Genomic DNA, 24932 nt, shown 5'->3' on the forward strand with positions numbered 1-24932 from the left:
TCGTGGTGAAATTGAAATACTAGCCTGTGCTGCAATAACCCCTAGCAAAACTATATTTATTTAACTCTAGTCCCCCTGAGATTAGGACCTAAGGATATGCTGAGGTTAGGGTTGAGTGAGACCAACCCAACAGACCTTAATCCAATACAGGTTAGTGGATAAGTCAAACTTTTTTTTGCGGTGGTTGGATTTCAGCATGACGCTAGGCTTGACACCCCTTTTCTTGTCAAATGTGGCCGACGTTCTTTAACCTTTAACATCCACATCACTGACATGACTCAGATTTCACGTCTCATCCAGCTGGTCCTTGAAAAACAGATCTGAAACCCTTGGCATCTCATAACTGCTAGCCATATCCCCCCAAAAAGTAATTCGTTCCCAGAGGGAAACGTGCTGCATGGTTTTGATCCAGAATCAGGAATGCACAGCGGTCAGTTAGTGTCCTGCTGTTCAGTGTTGTGTTTCCAGGGGAGTCAAAGGCATTGACGATAACATGAAAAGGACACAGGATTTCTCTGACTTGCTGTCCAGGTGTCCCCTCAGAGTGCAGCACAGAGGCAGTGTGGACACCGAAAAGCCTGAGCTGTGAATCACAGAGTGGCAGTATCTTCTGATTGATCGTTATTTACATTACTTATCAGATTGGTCAGCACAATATTTACCCACTTGCTTGAATAGCTACATAAATTTCCTGATGTTACTGGAAAGTGTAGAAGTGTAGTTTCTCATCATTTAATTGGGGGGGGGGGGTCAGAGTGACTCAATAAATGGGGGGGGTGTGAGTTAATTAATGAAATTGGAACGAGAAAAATATTCTAATTGCCCAGGATTCCACTTGAGACTTCAATATAGTACCTTGCAGTTCCCAGATTGACTGTTCTTTTTCATAGTAAATGGTTTATACGAAGGAGAGGGTGTTATACTGTGATGCCTTTGACCCTGTGAAATCGATTGCCCAGACAGCTAATATTTAATGAGATACCCACCTTTAGCTGACTGACATCGGTGCCACTTAAGAGAGGTTCAAAAGGAAGACCAGATAAATGTTTCCAAAGCACTTTATCTTCTTTTCAATATATCACCGTGGCACTTAATTACTTTTTCACCTGAATCTTCAAGTATACAGGAGGAGAAGCTTTTAAAAATAACAAGCAGTCTTCTTTCATTAGTTTAGGGTCAATCTTTAGCAAAAATGTTACATTTTTGGTGTCCTGTTCTGACTACAAAAAAATGAAACGAAACAGGTTAAAAGTCTACATCTTTTTTAAGTCTGGTAACTGGTAATGAGGAGACTATGTGAATACAAAAAAACAAAATGTATTTTTTTATGACAGTAACAAAACAATATTTAATATTTTATAGTATTAAAAGGAATGCTTTCATGTTTTCTTTTATTATTTAAAGAATACTTCCGGATAAGGTATTTTTCAGCCATGTTGCATAACATAGAAGTATTTATTTACCTTGTACTATGGATGACCTACTAAGTCCAAGGTCTTTTCTGCAAGGAAGACTTTGGTGTGTGGGGAGTGGGGCAGGACCAATAATCGAATCCCAGGAGTAACACACCTTGGTTTCACACATAAACAAATATCTCCACTTATTTCGATCTACAGCGTCTTTCTCAGGTGCCAGCCAGCAAAGCCTCTGATTTAATCGTCCCACCTTGTATGTGGTCTTCTTCTTGGTCTTTTTCCATCTCTTGGGATCCATTCTGTAGCTTCTTTTGTCCATCTTTTGTCTGTACTTCTCTTTGCAATTCATCCAGCCCATTGCCATTTTAACACCATCACTCTTTCAACAATGACACACACTTCTGTTTGTTCTCGGATCCATGTTTGTTTTTCTGTCCATTCTTTGTAATTCCAAACATGACTCTTTCCGTGGCTCTTTGTGTGCTTTACAGTTTCCATATACATTTTGAGTTCAGTGACCAGGTTTCAGAGCAAGAAGTAAGCGCAGGTATTATGTATTGTTGAAATACTTTTCTCTTCAGGCAACAAGCAGATTATCTTTCAGTAACATGCCACTCCTTCCATATTAAACTCCATCCCACATTTACTCTTCTTTAGTGTACATATATATATATATATATATATATATATATATATACAGCTCTGGAAAAAATTAAGACACCACTGCAATTTTTTCTTAAATCAGCATCTCTACATGTATGGCAGCCATTCCATTCCATTCATATTTTATTTGGAATTTGGGAGAAATGTTGTCAGTAGTTTACAGAATAAAACGAAAATGTAAATTTTACCCAAACACATAGAGCAGAGCATCACCAGGGAAGAAACCCAGCATCTGGTGATGTCTATGGGTTCCAGACTTCAGGCAGTCATTGACTGCAAAGGATTTGCAACCAAGTATTGAAACTCACAATTTAATTCATGATTATGTTAGTTTGTCCAATTACTTTTGAGCCCCTAAAATTGGGGGTACCGCATATAAAAATGGGTGTAATTCCTACACCATTCACCCAATTTGGATGTAACTACCCTCAAATTAAACACGAAAGTCTACACTAGCACATAGTTTCCTTTCAAATCCATTGTGGTGGTGTACATAGCCAAAATTATGACAATTATGTCACTATCCAAATATTTATGCACCTAACTGCATGTGTGTATGTATATATATATACACAAGAGTAACTGGATTTCCTAGGTCTCCCATCCCAGATCTAGGGAGTTGTTGGTCCCAATAAATGTAGCTAAAATTAGATTTTCTCAAGAATCGGGTTTAGCTTTTTCAGGGTGCATATTTTTTTAAACTATGAATATTTCATTCAGTATTTCTCATTTGGTCATCATCTGGATATCACATACTTGAATAATAATGCTCTGTGCTGTGTTCAGTTTCTGGTCATATCATCAGAATCTTCTGGCATGTGTGTGATTTTAAAACTTGTATATAAATATGTAGGGTCTTTCCAAAAAGACACTACAGATTTAATTGTATATACCAATATACACGACCTACATCCTTGTGTTTGGGGTCTATGAACTGAGCAGTCTTGGGAGAGTGGAAGTCACATGAAAAGATTTCCAATATGCACACCATCGGCACCCAACGCATTCCACACTGGTCTTTGGGCAGGTTTCAGTACTACAGCCAGAGTTCTTCATTGATGCTCTTCCCAGCTGTTCAGATGTCTTGCTTCTTGGCTTGAACTGTGTGTGGGTGGTTTCTGTAAACAGTATCCTTAAAAAAACCCCACAAGAAGTCATCACATGGGTTCAGATCTGGAGAGTATGGTGGCCCATGCCCGAAACGTGCAGGAAAACGATTGGACAAAATGGTGTTGTGAAAATGCTCACGCTGCTCTGTTGTGTACGTCATCTTGCTCAGCACTGCTTTCATGAAGTTACCACTAGAGGCAGCACATATACCCAAGCCTCCTGTGTACGGTGACACCAAACATGATGATGTAGTAAGTAGGTCATGTATTCCAGAAAATATTTACAATTAAAACTGAAGGGTCTTTCTGTACCCTGTACATGGTGCATATAGTTCAGAGACTGCAAAACCAAGCTGGGAACTTAGGAGAAAAAAATCTAAACAAAAAACAAAATACAGAAAAGCATCTACCTGATGAGGTCGATCACTATTTCTGCAATATTCAGTTTTGAGACTTTACACAAAAAGGCTTTATTTCAGCCATTTCCGAACACAGTGTAGACAATCAAATGACCAGTTTACGAAAAAAAAAAAAAAAAAAAAAGAGAAATAAGTATTATTAAATAATACAGTTGGTACAGTTCAGTAAGATGTTTATTATTTATATGAAATGTACTATATTGAAAACAAAGTAAATGAGTAGTATGTTTTATATACTATATATTAACTAGAGATTTTATGTAAACAAATTTATATTGTGTATTTTTTATTTTATCATTTTCAACATGGTTTCAAACAGTTTATGTAAATTTTATATCCTGGAATAAAGCTGCAGTGTGAGGTTCTATGGAATGTTCCTGAGGATTGCGTTTTCAATTGCAAGAAGAATGGCTGCTCAACTTAAATCAAACTAGACCACGCAGGCTACTAAACTGCACAAAACGTATTGTATCCTGTGGGACAGACTCAAAGCAACAGATTGCCCTTTGACAACAATGGAGAAAGGAATGTCCATTGCTAAAAAACAATTTTGACAGCTTATATGTTAGAACCCTGAAAGAAATCCTGCCTGGCTAAAATGTGAATTATGTAGTGGTATTACGGTTTATCAGTTCACACTTTTCAGTGATAAAAGGGGTTTTGTCAAATATAAAATTGTTTTATAGATTTTATTGTATAAACTGTTCTCCCAACTTTTGCAATGGTCTGACCTGACTTTCTTTTGGGAGGCAGATGTAACAAATTACACACTATCAACAGTAGGATCCAAAGAAAATATATGTATTGTAATCAAGATTGTGCCATTTATTTTTATAAACCATGAAACAGCCATGTTAAAAAAAAAAAAAAAAAAAATTGAGAAAGGGCACTGTCATAGTAGACAAAACAATTGTTAAAAATTATACAGGGCATTATGTACAGGTAGTTCAAGCTGTTTCAAGTCCCAAACAGAACAAGAAGAAATCATAGGAAAAAATACAATAAAAAATAAATCACATTTTAAAAGACATTACCAGAGAAAGCTGACATTCTTTGTTCATGAACCCATGGAACGATTTATTTGAAGGAGCCTACAGTAGGTGCAATAATTATAACAGCAGCTCAAAGGTTGCCAGGACTACCAAGAAACAAGCAATAGAAGGTCCTACATGTTTTGAGAAAAAAAAAAAAAAATCCATTCAAAGGATCTTGCAAAATGATTACATTTACCCCTTCCAAACCATGTACAGAAAGATGTCTTTGGAGTCAACACAAACAGACGACACACCACTTGTAAGGTGCAAGACAGACCATCAAAAATAATAATAATAATAATAATAATAATATCAACAAACTAACAGTGAAGATAAAAATATAATTAGACATTTCCAAACAAAAAAGTAGACGGACTTCTTTTTAAATCTTAAATAGTTGATGTTTTCATACAGAGTAAACCTGGTGCTGTATTAAGGTCTGCTTATTATACCTGTCATTGGAAAGTGTGCACTGGCTTTTCTGTTGCCACTTCAACTGGGAGCTCATGAAAAGACGGACAGCAGCCTTCTTTAGTGTTTAGTCCACCTTGACTACACTGTAGATCTTGTTAACGAACCAGAAGCAGGCAAAGAAGCCAATGGTGCCTGAAAGAGACAAAAACAAGGATGACGCATGCTAGAAATTCACCGTTGTGAGCATTCAGGGGCTAAAAGAGCTAAAGGACTTGACTTAGGAGTATTATCTTGTGTTCTTGGTTGTCCAATATGTTTGTTTTAACATATCAACAGTGTCTGCATCTGTGGGTGTTCATGAGAGTCTGAATGGGTAGATGTCTGATTTTTAAACAGGTGCTGCGGCCATGTTTGGGTATGCATTACATTCCCTGGTACACTCAACATAACATTTTGCTACTTGTTTGGGTTAATCATCAATTGATTCTGACGTTTTTCTGCTGCTGAATTGCACAAAAAGATGTCGCAGTGAAACAATGAACTAAATATGGTGCTTAAGATCTGTGGTCGAGTTTGTGAAGCGCAGATTTCCACAGTTGAATGGAAAGGTTAAATTCTAAGTTAGCCTGGGGGTGAAGAGGCTTATTCAGTCTTAATTTTTAAGTAACTGAGTAACTTGTGTTAGACTAGTCTAACTGTCAAATTAAGACTAATCAAATGGTATTGCATTGTAAATTAGATTTTGAGTTACAGAATTACTATACAAATGAGAATATATATACATGCACATATGCACTGGTGGAAAAAGCAAGAGAAAACCTCTACACAGCAGGGGGCTGTCTCTTTTTCTCAGTTTATCACAGCAAGAGGTTCCAATACAATGGGACTGAACTGTAATAGCTGTCCCACTCTCCAGAAGCTCTTTGTGCTTGCTTTATTAACAGTGCGCACCTGTTCGTAAATAACAGTGTTGAGATTGGCGGCTGAATGAAAACCAACTTAAAATCATTTAAACTTTGATCGTTCAACCCCATTATTTATAACATTGGCATTAACGTGTATAATTCAGAGCACAATCCTCAAAATTCAATTCAGTGGTCTTGGGTTATTTATTAAAAGACCTCTGTGTCCTCTGTGTCAGGACTTCAAACATTGGTTCAAAGATGAGGATGTGAATCTCTGATCCACACAGGCTGATTTAGATTAACCAGTCAAGTTCAGACAAGGGAACTGATGTCAAATACAGGGGATAACAACCAGAGTAAGGAAATGGCACTGAACCTGGTCTAAGTGTCGGACACCATAAATATTTTCTGGGAAAAAAGTTTTTCTGGGGATATTATTTCACATTTGTGAAATCAATTCCTACGTCTGTGGAATGAAAAGAGAATAAAGGCATGAATGAGGGAAAAAAAAATACTAAAAAGGGATCAGTAGTTAATTTTCTTACATACCCAAGATTTATTTTATTTTATTTTTAAATAAATAAAATACAGCAATCATTGAATTAACTCTTGGTGTGGTCTTGTGGGAGGATGCTGGACCGTTACTTATTTATTCATCCATTCATTAATTCCCCCGAAAAGCACACCATGTTGTTGCTCACTATCTCTGTCAATGAACAAGCTGGACCCTCATCTGTGCACATCTTTATGTTTCAAGTGGCAGCATGGAGAAGTTGCCATAACAGCAGTAGTTAGGGCTCCAGATGAATCTATTATAATCCATGGCAACACAATATATAAATAAATAAACACATACATACATTGCGCTGCCTGAAATGTTTTTCAAGCTAAGGAGGCAAAAGCTTCCGGGAAGGCCTGAACCGTTTCAGACGGCCTTCCACCTCCCAGCACCACTGAGGTTGTACACAGGAGTACAGACTACAGCTCAGATTCTTGTTTGTTCCTCAGCATTTCACAAGTATGCCACAGCGACAACCCTGGCTGTCTTGTCTGTGGGCAACTCGTAGTTCACAGATAAATCAGGACAGCAGAACTAATTAGGCCACATTTCTGATGCTGGACGACTGGCATTTACATTCACCATTAAAAGAAAAGAAAAGCAAAGGCATGTACGCAGGTTTGTCCGACATCTGTGCGAGACGAAGCACTGTGCTATTTGTGTGGGCATGTAAAATAGCAGCAAAGACTGATAACCACCTCTGCCTTTTTCCTTTTTTTTTTTTTACACCTTCATGTTTGTAACATTAAATCCCATTAGTATGTTTGTGTGTACATGTACACGCATGTATTTTTTAGGAGACAGAGGGAGATGTAAAGATGTATTGTCAAAGAGATGTAAATATGCATTGTCAAAGACTGACCTCCCTGTCTTGGAGTCAGCTGGTGGAGTGGTTTGCAGCAGTAGTGAAGAGAGCAATTTGAATGTGACTGCAGCAATTTCAAGCGTGTTTAAATTCCCGACGGAGACCCCCTGGCTCCTCCAGATAAGGTGTGCAGCGCTGCAGTGGCCGCTCTCCCTTACGCCCCCACTCCCAGCGGCCCCTCGCCCTTATCTGAGACTCCACACAGAGCAGCCATGACTCACAATCACTACCAGCACATTGTACCCTTCCTAAAAATACATGGCCGCGCACAATTACTTTGAGCTTGGCGCTAATTAAAGCAGCATCCCCGCTTTCTCTCACATCTGAGGACCTGTTCTGCAGCTTTTTTAGCTCTTTGATGCAGAAATTCATATGTAAAATGAGAAGGCTGTTTTAAAAGCCCCCCCCTCCTCCCCACCATCTCTGAAAAGCAGCATTTTAATAAATAAATAAATAAATAAATAGATAGATAGTATACACTCACCTAAAGGATTATTAGGAACACCATACTAATACTGTGTTTGACCCCCTTTCGCCTTCAGAACTGCCTTAATTCTACGTGGCATTGATTCAACAAGGTGCTGAAAGCATTATTTAGAAATGTTGGCCCATATTGATAGGATAGCCTCTTGCAGTTGATGGAGATTTGTGGGATGCACATCCAGGGCACGAAGCTCCCGTTCCACCACATCCCAAAGATGCTCTATTGGGTTGAGATCTGGTGACTGTGGGGGCCAGTTTAGTACAGTGAACTCATTGTCATGTTCAAGAAACCAATTTGAAATGATTCGACCTTTGTGACATGGTGCATTATCCTGCTGGAAGTAGCCATCAGAGGGTGGGTACATGGTGGTCATAAAGGGATGGACATGGTCAGAAACAATGCTCAGGTAGGCCGTGGCATTTAAACGATGCCCAGTTGGCACTAAGGGGCCTAAAGTGTGCCAAGAAAACATCCCCCACACCATTACACCACCACCACCAGCCTGCACAGTGGTAACAAGGCATGATGGATCCATGTTCTCATTCTGTTTACGCCAAATTCTGACTCTACCATCTGAATGTCTCAACAGAAATCGAGACTCATCAGACCAGGCAACATTTTTCCAGTCTTCAACTGTCCAATTTTGGTGAGCTTGTGCAAATTGTAGCCTCTTTTTCCTATTTGTAGTGGAGATGAGTGGTACCCGGTGGGGTCTTCTGCTGTTGTAGCCCATCCGCCTCAAGGTTGTACGTGTTGTGGCTTCACAAATGCTTTGCTGCATACCTCGGTTGTAACGAGTGGTTATTTCAGTCAAAGTTGCTCTTCTATCAGCTTGAATCAGAATCGGCCCATTCTCCTCTGACCTCTAGCATCAACAAGGCATTTTCGCCCACAGGACTGCCGCATACTGGATGTTTTTCCCTTTTCACACCATTCTTTGTAAACCCTAGAAATGGTTGTGCGTGAAAATCCCAGTAACTGAGCAGATTGTGAAATACTCAGACCGGCCCGTCTGGCACCAACAACCATGCCACGCTCAAAATTGCTTAAATCACCTTTCTTTCCCATTCAGACATTCAGTTTGGAGTTCAGGAGATTGTCTTGACCAGGACCACACCCCTAAATGCATTGAAGCAACTGCCATGTGATTGGTTGGTTAGATAATTGCATTAATGAGAAATTGAACAGGTGTTCCTAATAATCCTTAAGGTGAGTGTATAGTATCAATAACTTTTACTTTGTTTGGTCAAAATAGGCACAGCATTTAACTGGGCATATTCATATTCATACATGCCTATATATTACACATGCACGTGCACAATACATACAAAAACATGCCTACTTTGGATGATATGGGAATTCCTTAGGTTAATGATAATGAAGATGATACATTTTAATTTATATATAATATGAAGCCGCTGGTACACCCTCACTTAATTGAGTTCATATTAAATGCATGAATACATAAGAATGGATTAGAATAGGTAGGTCAATGCTCTCTCATTATACACCTAGCATTGCACAGGTGATGTAAAAACATTTGAGAGGCTCACAAGGCTCAATTTAGTTGCTGCTAACAGAAGCCTAAAATGGAGAGCAGAGTAATCTTGAAGCTGCAGGACCAGATAAAAGCTTTTACCAGTGCAAGAGATGAGCAGCCCTCTCCACACCGGCAGAGGAGGGAGGCTGATAAATCCGAAGGGGAAAGCCCAGATTGTATTTCCTAACAGTTATAATAATGATAATTAAGTGCAGCAAAACAAAACCACAGCAGGGCACTCATTATTCCATTACTTGTTTGGAGTCCAATGAAAACTGCATTTGCAATCTTATCATACTTGGTTTAGGTCTAAACAGCCATATAAAATTAAAATAAAGACCCCTGAGCACCCCCTCCATTTTTTCTTATATAAATCCATTGCAATAGAGAATAACATTTCCACATTCAAAACCCCCATGCAAGCGATTTCTCTTCAGGTCCTTTGCAGAGATGCAGGATGGGCATAGGACATCCAGGTCTAAAATAATCCTATTTCTCCCCCTTTGCTTTAAAAAACAAATCTAGTAAATACTTCACAGCAGACTCCCATGCCCACAGCACCCCCCCCCCCCCCATAAAATGTAATATGAAAAAAGGAAGCTATTAACTCAATGTTATCTTGGGGAAAACATAAATATGCAAAATATTTGAAATTGTGACTTGTCTAAGGGACTGATACTTGGACCGATATTGGTTAACTGACATACAAAAACGTACGAGGAAAGCAATTAATTTGTTTGGTCTACAATATGTGACATCCAATGTTACTGTAATGCCTTATAAATGAACAAAGACAGACTGATTTAATTTTTTTTATTTGTATTCTACATGTATAAACTGTAGGGCTCCACTGAAAAGGTGTACCCTGTTTCATGGAAGGAAGAACAAAAAACAAACACCTCGCACAAGACTGCTAAAGTTACATGAATAAGTAATCAAGCTGACTAATCAGACTTTACATTGCTCTGTTAAATGATGCCACTTCAGAAGAGTTGTAACACTTATCAACTAGAGCTACACTGTTTTTCATGTTGCAGTTTCCGTTATTAGAGCAAACCACAACCACACCACCAGTTTCTACTTTCAAGCTACCAGCTTGTTAGATGCTCGTCTGTCAATATTGACTGGTCGTAGCATCCAATCAAATCTCTGAAACACAGGAGCAATAAGGAAGCTGAGTCAATGTTTCACCCAAAAAATATGAATAACCTTCCCCCCTCCCAGTGTAAACACACCCAGTTTACACACACATGGAAAAATTGTAAACGAAATACATATCCTGAAACCCTTCCAAGTTAACCCTTAAAAGAACAGAGCATTGTGTAATGCTCCAACAGTTCCAATAATCCCTTACGCTACAACAGCACAGCACTGACAGATGCACCAAACACATGCTGCATTTCCACCCTGTTGATCCAACAAATAGCTAAGAATTTACAATTCAAAGAAGTCCGCATGAGAATCCCCAAGGTTTCAGCAATTCTGCATTTCTTTTTAGCTCTTATCTTAATTGACTGTGACATACAAGTTAACAAGTTCCGTTTAAGTGGGGAAACTGATTGTAAAAACACCATAAACAGAACCCACTTTAGATACAGCACCCAGATGACTGATGACAGTTCTGATGACTAAACCCTGATGATCCACTGCAGTCTTATAAAGTATTTTCCTGCTAAGAAACTCAGGCCGAAACACACAGGAGATTTTAACTGTAAGCCAACAACAGCGCATCATCATCATAATAATAAAGCAGCCAATCAAAAATAACAAAACACACTTTTCAGGTCCATGCTCGTGGGATTTCTAATTACACGCATTGGTCCAATTTCTGCCCACTTTCCATGCCAGAGCCAGCAAAGAGCATTAATTTGAGGCATTTTTGTTTTAACTGCAGCCCTGTAACTGGTAGCATTAAACACAATTCCAATTTGTTGAATACTTAATATCAACAGAAAGACGTTGGGAGGAAATGTTTATTCTCCTGACATCTATTCACATGCAGGTGGATGGATGGCAGATCTCACCCAGAAGATGCAATACCACTATAAAGCATCGTACTGAATCACACAAGGAAACGCATCAACAACAATTCTGTACGTAGGGTCGCAACACACCAGATTTAAAAAAAATACAATTAAAACCTTAAATAAGAAACTATATTGTGTTGAATCCCTTTACCAAAGCAGTGGACAGTTGTTGCTCTCCACAACCATGCCACTGCAGTTCAATCTTTAATGGACACTGATCACTTCAATAACTGAAGAAACTTGTCAGAATACAGACTTGCAAACGGAGAGGAACAGCTAAGGTCACCCTGTGGGGCAACAGGAAAACAACACCCTAGTCCCAGAAGTCACTTTAAGCCACCAACCACCCGAGAAACAGCAAAGAGCTGGGGTTTTAAATTTAAGCCAAAAATGTGCTGAATTAACTCGTTGGGTGCTGGGGTGGAGGGAAAGGCAGCAGACAAGATGGCACCCCAGGACCCAGACCCATCCTCTGCACTGGCATGATGTGCCCAGGAATTATGGCTGCTAGGACAGCACTCACCTGTGAAAAGGAAGAATATGAGCACCATGATCATCGTGTAGCCGAAGTAGAGGATGGTGCTGGCTGTACCCGTGATCTGCAGCTTAGAGAAGAAGTAGTGGACGGCGTAGATAAACAGGTAGACCGCCGTGAAGCCACTGGTTAGGAAGGACCTCCACCACCAGTGATAGTCCTGGGAAGAAAGAATGGAAAAAAGGAAAGACAAAGGGAGAGGAAAAAAATGTAATGCATTTGAAAGAGAAAAAATGTATTAAACAAAATGAACAGAGGGACCATTAAGCCCTCTCTCTGGCCTGCAAGTTATTAAACCAGGGCTGGGGCTGGAGCACAATGGCACAGGAGCAGCGGGACTGCCATTCTACTCCAGCCCCAACCCAGAATGAATAACCTGAAGGTCGGAGTGTAACTGGTTTTGCAGGTATTACGATACTGAAGTAAAAAAGCAACAAAAGTAGGTACAGGGCTGACACTTTTAAAAGGCCAAGAATGTAGCCTCACTGCCACCCCTGCACAGAAGGCAAGGTCACATGAAATTCTTAAAGTATTGATTCTTATTCTTTAACAGGGAAACATGTTTTATAGACAAATACTTGAAACTGAAATACCTGCATATTTTTAAACCACCACTTAAACTCTGCATTTAGTTTCAATATCAGTAAATGTGGACAGGAAAAAAAAAACAAACAAAAAAAACTATCTTTTTGACCGACTGAAATGCATCTTGAATCTTTTGAATCTTTGAACACAATCTTGAATCTGCCAAGTTAAGCCAAGTCTGTTCTAACAATAAGGGCTGGCCATTTCCTATTATGGGATGGATATAGTCATCCATCCCGTAATAAATTCTCTTACCTCGGCACATAGATGGAAGTAGCACAGGAGAATGGTGGCCTCAGAGCAGGTGATGAGCAGAATGATAAAAACCAAAAAGAGGAAGCCGAACATATAGTACATCTGGTGGGACCTGCGGGAAGAGAAGCAGCAATTCTTAAATGTTCATACAGGTACAGGTATTTGTTCAAATAAATTCTCAATGAAACACATGAACATTAAAAACACATACACATACATATATTATATACATACACAAAAAAGCAATTACCAAATGCTGTTAAGGATGAAAAACAGCTGAATGAAAATGCAACCGAAGGGAAGAATCCCCCCCATGACAATGCCGGGTAGGGGTTTGGTGAAAAACGACTGTTCTGGGATCTGGCGAGGAATCTGATTTGTCCGCACAGGGTGCTCAATTGCCTGAAGATGGAAATAGATAAATAAATAAAGCATTCATTTTAATTGGTGTAATGAAAAATACTCTGTATGGAATGGTTGCACTTGCGTGATTTCTACTCAAAACTACCGGCCTAAGAAGGTTAATAAAACCGAGGCTTGAAAGTCAGACTGACTGACTGAACTTACTCTTTTTTTAAACCCAAAGTAGGCTCCTATGAAGGTCAGGGGCACAGAGATGCCAAACCACATGGCCAGAACAGCCACCAGGGTACCGAAAGGAATGGCTGCCGATGACCCTTTAACCCACAGAATCAGGTTCATGATGAAGAAATCGGCAAACACAATCCTAAAAGGACAGCGAGAAAAGAAGCGTTAATTTGGGTCGCCGCGTCAGCATGGCCCGCTGAGTGCTATACAATAACACCGCTGCCATCCCAATTACACAGCTATGAAGAGAGTAGGTATGTAGGTAGTTGTGTGAGCAAGGTGCGGCACGTAACCACTGAGTCAGGCCACTCGAGTGTCCTCACCAACTGGTCTAACCAGTGTGGGGACTCGCAGCCACACTCCCCAGTTATAGCAAGAGTGTCATCCAAAGGTGTGGATGGTAATTAACAGATCTTCATTTTTAAATGACAAGTTGCCAGAGCCCTATACAAATGTGCAAGTGTGGGTGGGGGGGCGTTAGGGTTAGGATTATTAAATCTATATATAAATACAGACATTTATAGAACCTCTTCAATCCCTGTCAGTGAGCATGTATATGTTTTTATCAAAATAAAAATAAAGATGTGAAGATAAGCATCTCAAATTTAAAAATATCAGAAACATAATGTTCCTCCAACAACAAAGGCAGGATAAATAGGGTTTAATAGAGGCAGGAGACTATCAATTGACATATACATTTTTAAAGCATTAAATTGAAAATGCAGGACAGATTAATCAGTGTGTTGGCATATGGACATCAGATACCTACCCAGGACATAGAAGAGCAGTCATCAACACATTGGTTTTCCATTTTTCACCACCAAATGCTGAGGAAACAAATCAAATAGCAAGCAATCAGATGTTTACTTATTTTTCCCCATTTTCCTATGCTCACATAAACAGGTCAACAGAACCCCCCCCAGGAAACAAAGAACAGAAGAAGCTGCAGAAATCACATTGATGTTTGGATTTACTGCAGGGAGACAACTGCCGCCCCACCCCACACCATCCTACCCCATCCTCGTCGACTTTCCCTGGTAATAGAAACTACACCTGCCTCATCGGTCAGGCTTTCAAAGCTTTGGGCGTAGAATGCAGTGGGAATGGGCTGAAACCAGAAGCCTTTTGAAACGCACTTACTTTTATACATGCGGGCGGACACATAGCCGGCTGGTGTTCCCAACAGGACCCACAGAACCACAGCGCAGGTCATCAGAGCCCCACGGTTAGCAGGCGAGAGGAAGCCAAGGCAGGCCATGACTGGGGAAAGAAAATGTAATATTACAAAACTAAATTAAAAAAAAATATATATTAATAACTGAAGATCAAATAATTTCATTTTCTCTGGCCTGCTCCCGAGACTTTGTACAGTAATTTTGACAAACAGGATTTTTTTTTTTTTTTTTTTTTTTTAACGGGATAATCCACTTCCTTATTTATTTAAGGGTTTATTAATCCAGTAAAAAAGAACAAACTATGAAGCAATATATCTTTTTGTGAGCTCCCCTACTCTGGTAATGATTGAATTCAGTTACCATAAATCCTCCAATGCAATAGAAGACTTCCTTCTTCACAGGGAAATTTTTAACGAAAGACAAAAGTTCAAGGTGTGTGAAATGGAGGAAAAGTTAATGAGGTGATGGAAACAACAGGTTCACAAAATCAGACAAAGTCGCCAAGCACGTTCTGTCTTTAACCTCCCAGCACGAAGTCTGCCGGGCAATCATAAGCAGGAGATTGATTCGAGTCCCTCTACCGATAAGGGAATTACCAGGCTTTCAAATGTCAATCCCAACAAGGAAGCCACAGAATTGAATGTGTGAGTGATAAAGAAAGGTGGCAGATGATTGTGGCATGTGGCTGATGCACACTTTTTATTTTTTAAATATACCCATTCCTGAAATAGTTCATATATACATAATAACGAGAGGTGTGTGTGTGTGTGGATGGGGGATACAAAAAATTAATTATTGGTGTCTGCTCTTGTATAAGGCTTGTGCACAGAAAGACGCTAAATAACGTTTTGCCATTTTAATCCAGGTAATTCCTTCCTTGCTACTGCCTGTACTGAACTGATAACAAGCCTGACAGCCCCTGCAGGACACAGAGGTAGTCTCAGATCTGTGCTGCATGATTTCCAGTAGGGGCTGTCATGACTGATGTTTCTGTCCTTCTGAAGTCCTAGAGAAATAAAACGTACAGAGAGCGAAACAGCTGTCTGACTACAGACATGTGTCATTGCTCTTTCCAGGGTTCCCATGCAAATCAGATTTTTATGTTCCATCACTTTTCCATGGTAATTTTCTGATTTTCCATGACTAAATTTATTCGCTTACAACAAAATGCTGGAAAGTTGGAAATGCACACAGCAAATAATGAGGAAATTAATAAAAACAATTGGAAAGAACCACTCTTGTCATGACAGCCTCCTCCTCCCCTTACAGCCATCCAATCCACCCACATAAAACAAGCTACCATCAACTTATAAAGAGTACACAAAGATGTAAATGCAAAATTAAACTTAGTACTATCTGATCAATGTATATGTAGTATAAATGTTCACAAGCTTGTTTGATATTACAACATTATCTTGTCAGCACTCTCATCAAAGCTGCTTGCTGGAGGTCAGGGGTTTAATATCGTGCTATATGATAGGCTCACATACGGGGGTTGGTAAGCACTGTGGCATTAAGGACAGTGCAAACAGCACAAGAAACTCAGCAAAAGTGATATTTGTGTATAATTGGTAACTTTTGTAGAACTCCTTTATGGTTTTGAAATAAAATGTAATGTGTTGAATAGAACAATATGTATTATTATTTACTTGGTTTTAAATAAATATGCATATAATACATATGGCTACTTAATTTAAATGCAACAGACACTTCATAAAGTTTGAGCATTTAATGTAGCCAGAGGTTCTCAAAACGGGTCCTGGCGAACCCATGCGTCTGCTGGTTGTTGATCTAACAGAGCGCTCACTTGTTTAATTGAAACCTTAAATGGAATTATCAACCAACACATGAGAGCTGAAAATAACAGGACATTTCAAATTAATCACTTCATTTGTTCAATTACAGGTGTGCTTAAATAACTGAGAGCTGAAAGCATAGGTGAGCAAACAGAAGAGTTGTTTGTCAGGACCTGGGTTGAGAAACACTGATGTAGGCTATAGTAAAAGCTTTCTCCACCCCCCCCCACACCATCTTACTAAACCCGATAATTTTTTTACACTGATTTTCATCCAGTTTTAGCGTTTGTTTTATCAAAATAAAAACCAAAACACAGAACACTGTGTATGATGAGAAAACAACAATTAAAACAGCATTTCCACTTTATTTCACAAAAATATTTCAATCTACAAGAGATCTTCATCAGGATCCATGTCCTAATCCATACATCCATATCCTGATGAAGATCTTGTGTAGTTTGAAACATTCTTCCTAAAAACCTGTGAAGCATGGGTTACATAAATACTTTTTATTTGTGCATTGGAGCTGTGGTAAGTGTGCGGGTATTTCTTTCTTTTTACTTTATAAAGATTTTTTTGTACCTGCACGTACTAAGTAAGCTGGACGTGCGTGTGATTAACTTTTACTATTAACTTTATTTCATATAAAAGGGATATCATCATTCTGGCAGATCCTGACCAATTTAGATCGCGTATACAGATTTAAATCATTCTGCTCAGAATCTACACAAATGCTGTGAATTTACTGGCTGAATAGTCAGATTCTGTTCAGAATGATGTAAATTTGTAGTACAATAACGTAACCAATGATCTTGAGAATCTGTGCAGAATGAGGAAAGTCTGCGTGTTGTGAACGCACCAAGCTTCTTTGTGTAGCTATAAGGTTATGGGAGTTGTGCTTAGCATATATGCGCTTCTCACAGACTCTCCCAAGACTTGGAAATCCCTGTGTACATAATATCTGGCACAGACCACTGTGTGCCATGACGGTTGTAATAACCACATGTATTACAGAATACGTCCTAAAAGCAAAATTTAAACCGGATTGAATACAATTTTATTCTGCACCATGTAACTGTTACTTTGGATCAGAGTGTACATTATATGCCATGTATGTTGTAAATGGGTTTGACTGTGTATATGTGTAGCTATTTCCCATGACTTAAAATTGTTTGGTCATTTGTGGTATTGGCACAACCTTTTCCGTTAATTACAATTTCAAACCAAGTACAAACGTAACTTTTTTTTTTAAGTAACACTTAATATGGGAGTCTCTCAAATTACGTCAGAGTTGACGTGTGCTTAAGAACTGAATATTTTGCAATTACAGCTGTAACCTGACTGACCAGGTTTTCGGTATTTCTTTTTCAATTTGTATTAAATTATTTCATTCAATAGTAGTTTAGCAATGTGAGCTGTGACGCAAAATGCATTAACATTAGCGTCCTTGGGGCAATATTTACCAGTCATACAAAAAAAATACAAAATATATTAGACGATCAAGGTAGCTAATTTACACAATCCACTTAACTAAACAATTTACTTTTCCACGTTTTCAAACCACACTCAACATCTAGACTACAGGTCTACCTTAATCAAATCTTAAACATACACATACGTGCGTGTTCGATTTCCAGTGAATAAAAAAAAAAAAAAGAAAACCTGTAAGCAATATCAGGCTATGTATGTAACTAGCTTAATATTTGTTTGATTGTTGCCAGTTCTGTCATTGCTAGCATCACAAAAGGGTGTTTGGCTTTTAGGTGGGTTAACATTAACATAAATCTACAACTGTAGTTTAATTGCACTGCACATATTTTACACTTAATAGTGTTTACATGTCAAAGTATTTCCATGCAGAACTTCTGTTAGCTAAGGTACTTTCTGGTTTAGCCAATCACAGATAAGAAATAAAAAAATCCCACCTGAAAGTAATTCTTCATTACCGCTACATAAATAGCCATTTTTAAAATAAAATCTATACATATTTTTAATTATATTTTCGAAATTTGTAATTGTCAAAAGTTCCCAACTATTGTTTGACTATTTGGTCTAATCCCTACTCATTATTATACATTTCTTGTTCAGACAGCATTCCTCTACTGTATAAAAGGAAAAACACTAAACCAACTAACAATAGAGTGGATCATGTGACAGATCTACTCACAGAAATTAGATGCATACCCCATACCTGCCAACCATAATCCTCTGTGACAATAAAACCCTGCGTCATTCAGGATGCGTGCGCTTGAGAGTCTCGGGGGGTGCGGTGAACTCACACAGTGTGATGAAGGTCATGATGAAGATCTGAGTGCCCTGGCCCAGGAAGATGGAGAGGAGCATGCCTTTTCTGGGTGGTCTGAAGACATCCCCGTGCACCTGCTTCCACCCCGACTCCTCCTGCGCTTCCTCCTGCAGCCAATCACAGAGCAGCACACAGTTCACATGCTGCGGCCCTTCATAACACTTTGGCACTTAAGAGTTTTATTCCGTACCGAAAGGATCCCAGAAGCACTTCACAGATGGGTGCCCAACCTGAATATAGGCTTATATCAAGACTCTGTAAATGTGTGACACTTCAATTCATGCCTGAAAAACCACTAGATATACACACCAAGAGATGGCTATACCTGATCCACCTGGTTGTATCTGGCGATGTCCTTGTGAAGAGTTCGCAGCATAATCATGGCCACCATTCCCGAAAGGAAGAGGACAATAACCAGAGAGTTCATGATGCTGGGGACACAGTGGAGAGGAAACAAACAAACCAATTAAGCTTATAAAATAAATGCTTAAATCTGTGGTAAGAGTAAAAGTGACATTCCAACTGTTCCGTTTGTTTTAAAGTTTTTTTTTGTTTGGATCAAGACGTCATGAAATGTAAAAACAAAATGAGTTTGTAACCTTAAATCTTATTATTCAGTAACAGAATAGCAACAATCAAACGCATTTTAAGTCAGGCAAGGCACCGCTATGCCAGGAATATAAAAACAGCAGTGTGCTGCTAACCTGATATTTGTAAATAACTGCACACATTTGTTGTAAAGAAGCTGAACACATATCTTACCTGAACCACTGAATATTGGTGTGAGGCATGGATACCAAAATGTAATCCCATCTAGAGGCCCATTTGATTTCATTGTTTTTCTACAATTGAGGGGGTGAGAAAACATTGTCAGAATACTTCATTACTGCATCTAGTAAAGCGATTGAGTTTTTATAACACCCAAAACAAACTCATGATATGCTATACTTACTTCAAAGCGAACAGAGTAGGTGTAGACATACTGCATCTTTTCCATGTTTTCTCCAGGTATTTCCATGGGGGCTCCTTGACAGTCAGGATTGTTTACATCACTTTGCTTGAAACTGGAAAAAATTTAATGAGCTCTGTTATGGTATTTGGTTTAATTAGCAATTACCCCTCACACAGACCTACACAACCCAACCAGAAATGGTGATTTGTCCTACTTAATTCATAGTTGTTAATGCCCTCTGGTGGTGGATACATGAAATAAAAACATAACAGTGCCATTTACCTGGTCATAAAAAAATACACTGCATTTCCAGGTTTAAAATCATACAGTATTCAACGGGAGCATGTCAAACTTTAAACATGTATTTACACTGCCATGATGCATCTAAAATAAATAAAAAACCAATATTACCTCTTAGGTTCCAGCTTTGCCCCTACAAGCCTCGATCCTGTCCAGCTTTCACCATCTCCGCTGTGGTATGTTATAGTTATATCCACGTGATTGAAGAGGTAGAAAGTATTCTTCTTATTGAACTCAGACTGCAAAACAGCACAAAATGCAATAGTTCTTCCTCAATATGTTCACTCATCTGCCCTCCATAAGCTGCACTCTCCGATTCCAGCACACCAATGATGGCATCCGGGATTTGTGCCAGTCTGACTGAAAACATTTTGGCTGCCGCTTCCCTCCTGGGGTAGAACAGCACTTTATTCTTATAATGAAATGTCGATTTGGGAAAACAAACCGCCTTTTAAATCACACCGTTGGGGTTTCTCCTGTTTGCACTTGCACACAGCTGAATACTATGCAAAATCTTGACAAATACTCCCACAGCAGTAGCTGCGTGAGTGTACTGGACTATTTTCACTAACATTCAATTTAAGAAAATATTTCCTTGTCATGCAAAATGTTGCAAGCGCTATCAGTTATTTCCCTTAGCAGAACTAAAGTAGGTGTTTGCTTAACTTTGCAAGGCTGTAGTAAACTATGAAAGAAAATTATAGGAATACATTGAATAAACACAATCATAAGGAGCTAAGCAGGAAGTAACTGCTCTCTGCTCTGGATACTTGGTTAAACATTGCACATTTCCATATCTACCATTTTACTGGTATACAGTGATAAAACAAACCATTTTGTAAACATTCAGTAGGCTCAACAACTGTTAATTGCTTTGTAATATATTTTATACTCATTGTTTTGCTAAGCAAGTTTGCCTTCCACCTCAACAAGGTGCTACACAGATATGCATTTCATGTTCAGGATATAGTTAGATCACTTTACAGGAAGTCAGGGAAAAACTCACATTGATAACACAAGCATCCTTAGGTCGTCCATCAGCTGTTACGTAGCAGCCAACAGGGAAGCCAGGATTGCAGTATTTCTGCTGGTCCTCCACGTCATAACACCAAGTGACAGGCATGTTATCAATTATCCTGAAATACAGTCGACCTGCTTTATTACAAACGGATACACATTGTTCTCTCAGTGAGGAGAGCATAACAAGCTTCAGACATTGTTTTTCTCCCACTGAAAAGCAAGACTAGGTAGGTAGGGAAATAGTTAATAGGTTAGACAAAATGGAGGTACTACTCAAAATAATATGTATATATTAAAATACTAATGTGACCAATAATTACATGTGATAACTGAAAAGCATAAAACTTCTATGATTCAAATTCAACATTTAATTTCATGTGATAAATTTAAATTTGAACTCTGGATGTTTAAATTGATTTGGCAGGAGTCGCATAAATTTACATAATGCCTTTGTACGACAAACACAGAGCTAGAGGAAATGTCATTACTAATGTGGAGAAAACGAAAGGATCACATAATTGGCAGGATACTCACCAGTGGTGCTGATAATTGAGCTGCATTCCCTTCTTGAGAAATATCAGCTTTAACTTGTCTTCTGGCTTACTGGGATCATAAACCTTTGAGCAAACCTTCTTACATGTCTCTTCTTTCAAGAATGTGAACTGCAATAGAAAACATGACATGTCGTTATGTTCTCCTGCAACATCAGTACCCCCCCATTCCCCTAAAAAATACATGCATTTTGAGTGGTTTGTATGAAATAGTGTCACGCTTTGCTCAAACAAGTCTAATTCCATAATTTTCAGCTGGTTTACATTTGAATTTGTGTTTCTGCTCTAAGCTCCAAGTATGCTTGCTGACCATATACATAAGCTACATTTAAAAGTTATCACAATTTACTACAGATGAATAAAACCAAGGCAAGCAAGTATTTGGGGGTAAAAGAAATGCAAATAACAGCTTCTATCCTAGACAAAAAAGTTGGCAGGCATTTGCCTACATTTCTACATTTTCAGCACATGGTGTAGAAGAAAAGAGACAGTTGGGAGATTATAGAGTACATTAACTATATTGTCAGAAAAACTAAAAGTTTGATTTACACAAGACATTAAGTATCACTTCGTTAAGAGTACAAGAATGCTAAAAGTGTGAATTTAATTAAAACATTCTGTATCCTCAAGGAAACAAAGACATAATTAAATATTTCTCATAAGTTTACCTAAATACCACCAGCACTTTTACATAACTACCTTGTAAGGCGAAGATTCAATTCTCTCTCCAAACAGCACCTGGCCCAGGTTTTCAGATGGCCGCTTCTCTGTAGCATCTTGGCAGAAATCAAAACTATTATAAAAAAAAGAAAAAGTATATATAAAAGTGGGGAAATAACGTTAATTAAAAATTTTACATTTTCTTACTGTGACTCAAACTGAATACAAATTTGTAATCAGCCAATGTTACTCCCTGGTGGTTTTCTGTATGCCAGAGTTTACTTCCATCTTCCCAATAGGAAGCCACCTATTTAGAAATGCTTGGGGACTGATGTTTTAACTAAATATAGGCCTTTGTTTTATATGTCAAGGGTCACATCACACTGAAGTTCTGATTCTTACCTAATAATTATTTATGACATGACAGCCCATCTCTGAGGTGTGCAGTATCACTTACACCTAATCTTAAAATGTGGCATTACAAACAAAACATATTTGAGGTTCTTATAATAAAAATAATAACGAAAATTTGAAATGATCTCTTAATGTGGGAGATCAATACAGTTAAGAACTAAGATGGACTAATACTTACGCATCATACTCATAAGGCAACACGGATTCAACAGAGTCCAGGCGGTTCACAAAGAGCTGAATCACAGACTGGAAATAAACAAAGTATTTGGTATGGTTTTGCAGGACCAGTATGGGAACATGTAGTGAAGTTTGTGGTACTACAATGGGTCTACAATACTGTGATGAGCAACTGAGGTTGGTTTGTCTTTCCAACGCAGTGTCCATTTATTAAATTATAAAATAAACTGTTTTGATTTCTCAAGATTCTCTCTGGAAATTGAAACAGAAAACAGTTAATTTAGTAGTTGACTGAAAACAACCATACAGCCCGAGATATTGACACTCACCAGGGCAAGAGTTGGAGACCCCTGATGCTCCATAGGTTAGGCCTTTTATATTATCTAGCTTCCAAGTTCTTGAAATAGCATTATATGGTTTCATAACAATGATTAAAGTCCTTTGTGTAGATGATCCATGCCCACAGCGCAACAGATATAGTTTAACTTAAGGGGGAAAACAATGACTTCTTTATTTTAAATGATGGTATTATGTAAAGGCTCAATTGCTGCACTTCCCCATTCAAAAAGGGACAAAATAAATAAAATACAACATTGCAACCAGCTGTGGTAGGTTAAAATACAGATTTTGGTTGACATCTTGTAAAATAGATATTCAACAATCGAGTAGGCATACTGAGTATGTGTCACAATGCTTCAATAGAAAAGTTGCCTAAAAATGCTGCAGTTTAGACCTTCTTGCAAATGAACTTACTATTATTCAATTTGCAGATGCTTTTATCCATGGCGTCTTTCCAAGATTTGTAAGAGTACAATATAATCAAATCTACAAATGTATAATTTACAACATATTAGGCCAACCTAAGTCTACACTCCAATATATTCTCAGTCAAAGGTCATAAAAGAAACATTGCGCAACCAGGATACACTATATGTAAGTGCATATTTATTAAATACAGTTCAGTATAGCAGCCGGATCATGTAACTGTGACAAAAATCATGGGACGTTAAATTGTAATTTGACACAGAGAAGATACGTATTAAGATACAAAATGACATTCTAGTTTGAAAAACTGGTTATACGAGTCTCTCTGTAGAGCCAGTTACACGAGTCTAGTTAGTAGTACGTAAAATGGGCCTTGTGAGTAGCAAGTTAGTTATATCTACAAACCTGGACATCCATCACAACTATTTCAACACAAGGCTTAAATCCGTGACAGGTAGCTGACCGGTCGTCGAAAGGGAGGCAAATGAACGATATTTAATCTAAGAGAAAACGTCTGTCGTTATATTATTATATTAACAAAAGATATATAGTATTATTACCTTGCATTCTTCGGTTTCGTCTTTTTCCCCGCAGAAACTTACAGGGGCTAAACCCGGAAGATAGAAGCTGCAGCAGTATTTAAAAGCTAACGTGTGTAGAATTAAAAAAACGGGGAGATTAAAGGACTTCATTCTTCTGCCGGGGGAAGGCTCTGTGTTTTATTTCTGTCGGTATGGCTGTTTCCGTTCTTGTTAGGTTTTCCAGAAGCAGCCGGAGAGAAGGGAGTTACGCACAACCCTAGCTGCTGCTGCTGTTGTAGCTCTCCGAGTTTGTTTGAGCTGACGTTGGAGGAATGGATGTCACTTTCCCGCAGAGACTTCTGGGTAAACACCACAGAGGGGAAACAGCTCTAGAATAGATAGATTGGTCATAACGGCCTTTAGGTATGTAAAGAGACACGCCATCTTATGTAGGTATAGTGCTGCGTACGATGCTATGCTAGTAAACTGCGTAAACTACTTTTTTGCATGATGTGTCTTCTGATGGTTATACCCCATAAAACACGAACTTTATTCATGTCGTTTGCTATGTATACGTTAAGTTGTATTTTGTATTTTATATTTAAATTTGATTATTGAGATATTAAGATATATTACAAAAAATTACCCGCCAACTCTATGACATTGTGGGATGTAGTTTGTGAGCGGTTTTATTATATATATATATTATATGAAGTCCATTATATAACCAAGTAAAGACAATAAAAGAAACGAACATTTTCACCATGTATTCATCTAATACTGTATGTGTGTCATTCATGGAAAAATAAGACACCCCCAGACTAGGTGGCAGTAGCCAGTAGGCTGCCCTCTTTGTCGGCTGGCGCTCTTTTACTGTGTGGCGACCCGGTCTGCTGCAG

The 24932-nt window shown here is 38.5% G+C and overlaps 1 protein-coding gene across 1 annotated transcript; it reads right to left on the reverse strand.

Annotated features, from left to right (window-relative positions):
• Positions 1 to 4391: 4391 nt before the first annotated feature.
• tm9sf5 (transmembrane 9 superfamily protein member 5) lies at positions 4392 to 24362 on the reverse strand. Its single transcript, XM_066715171.1, has 17 exons — positions 24073 to 24362; positions 22749 to 22816; positions 22196 to 22289; positions 21480 to 21607; positions 20932 to 21061; positions 20037 to 20164; positions 19626 to 19737; positions 19436 to 19515; positions 18999 to 19104; positions 18648 to 18780; positions 14538 to 14657; positions 14167 to 14224; positions 13377 to 13536; positions 13060 to 13211; positions 12810 to 12921; positions 11958 to 12129; positions 4392 to 5246 (listed from the first exon to the last, which is right to left on the reverse strand). The coding sequence occupies exons 1-17, from the start codon at positions 24202 to 24204 to the stop codon at positions 5179 to 5181; spliced, it is 1953 nt and encodes a 650-aa protein (XP_066571268.1). The 5' UTR covers positions 24205 to 24362; the 3' UTR covers positions 4392 to 5178.
• Positions 24363 to 24932: the final 570 nt, after the last annotated feature.

This window comes from Amia ocellicauda, chromosome 10 (genome assembly GCF_036373705.1).
Source record: "Amia ocellicauda isolate fAmiCal2 chromosome 10, fAmiCal2.hap1, whole genome shotgun sequence".
Lineage (NCBI taxonomy): Eukaryota > Metazoa > Chordata > Actinopteri > Amiiformes > Amiidae > Amia > Amia ocellicauda.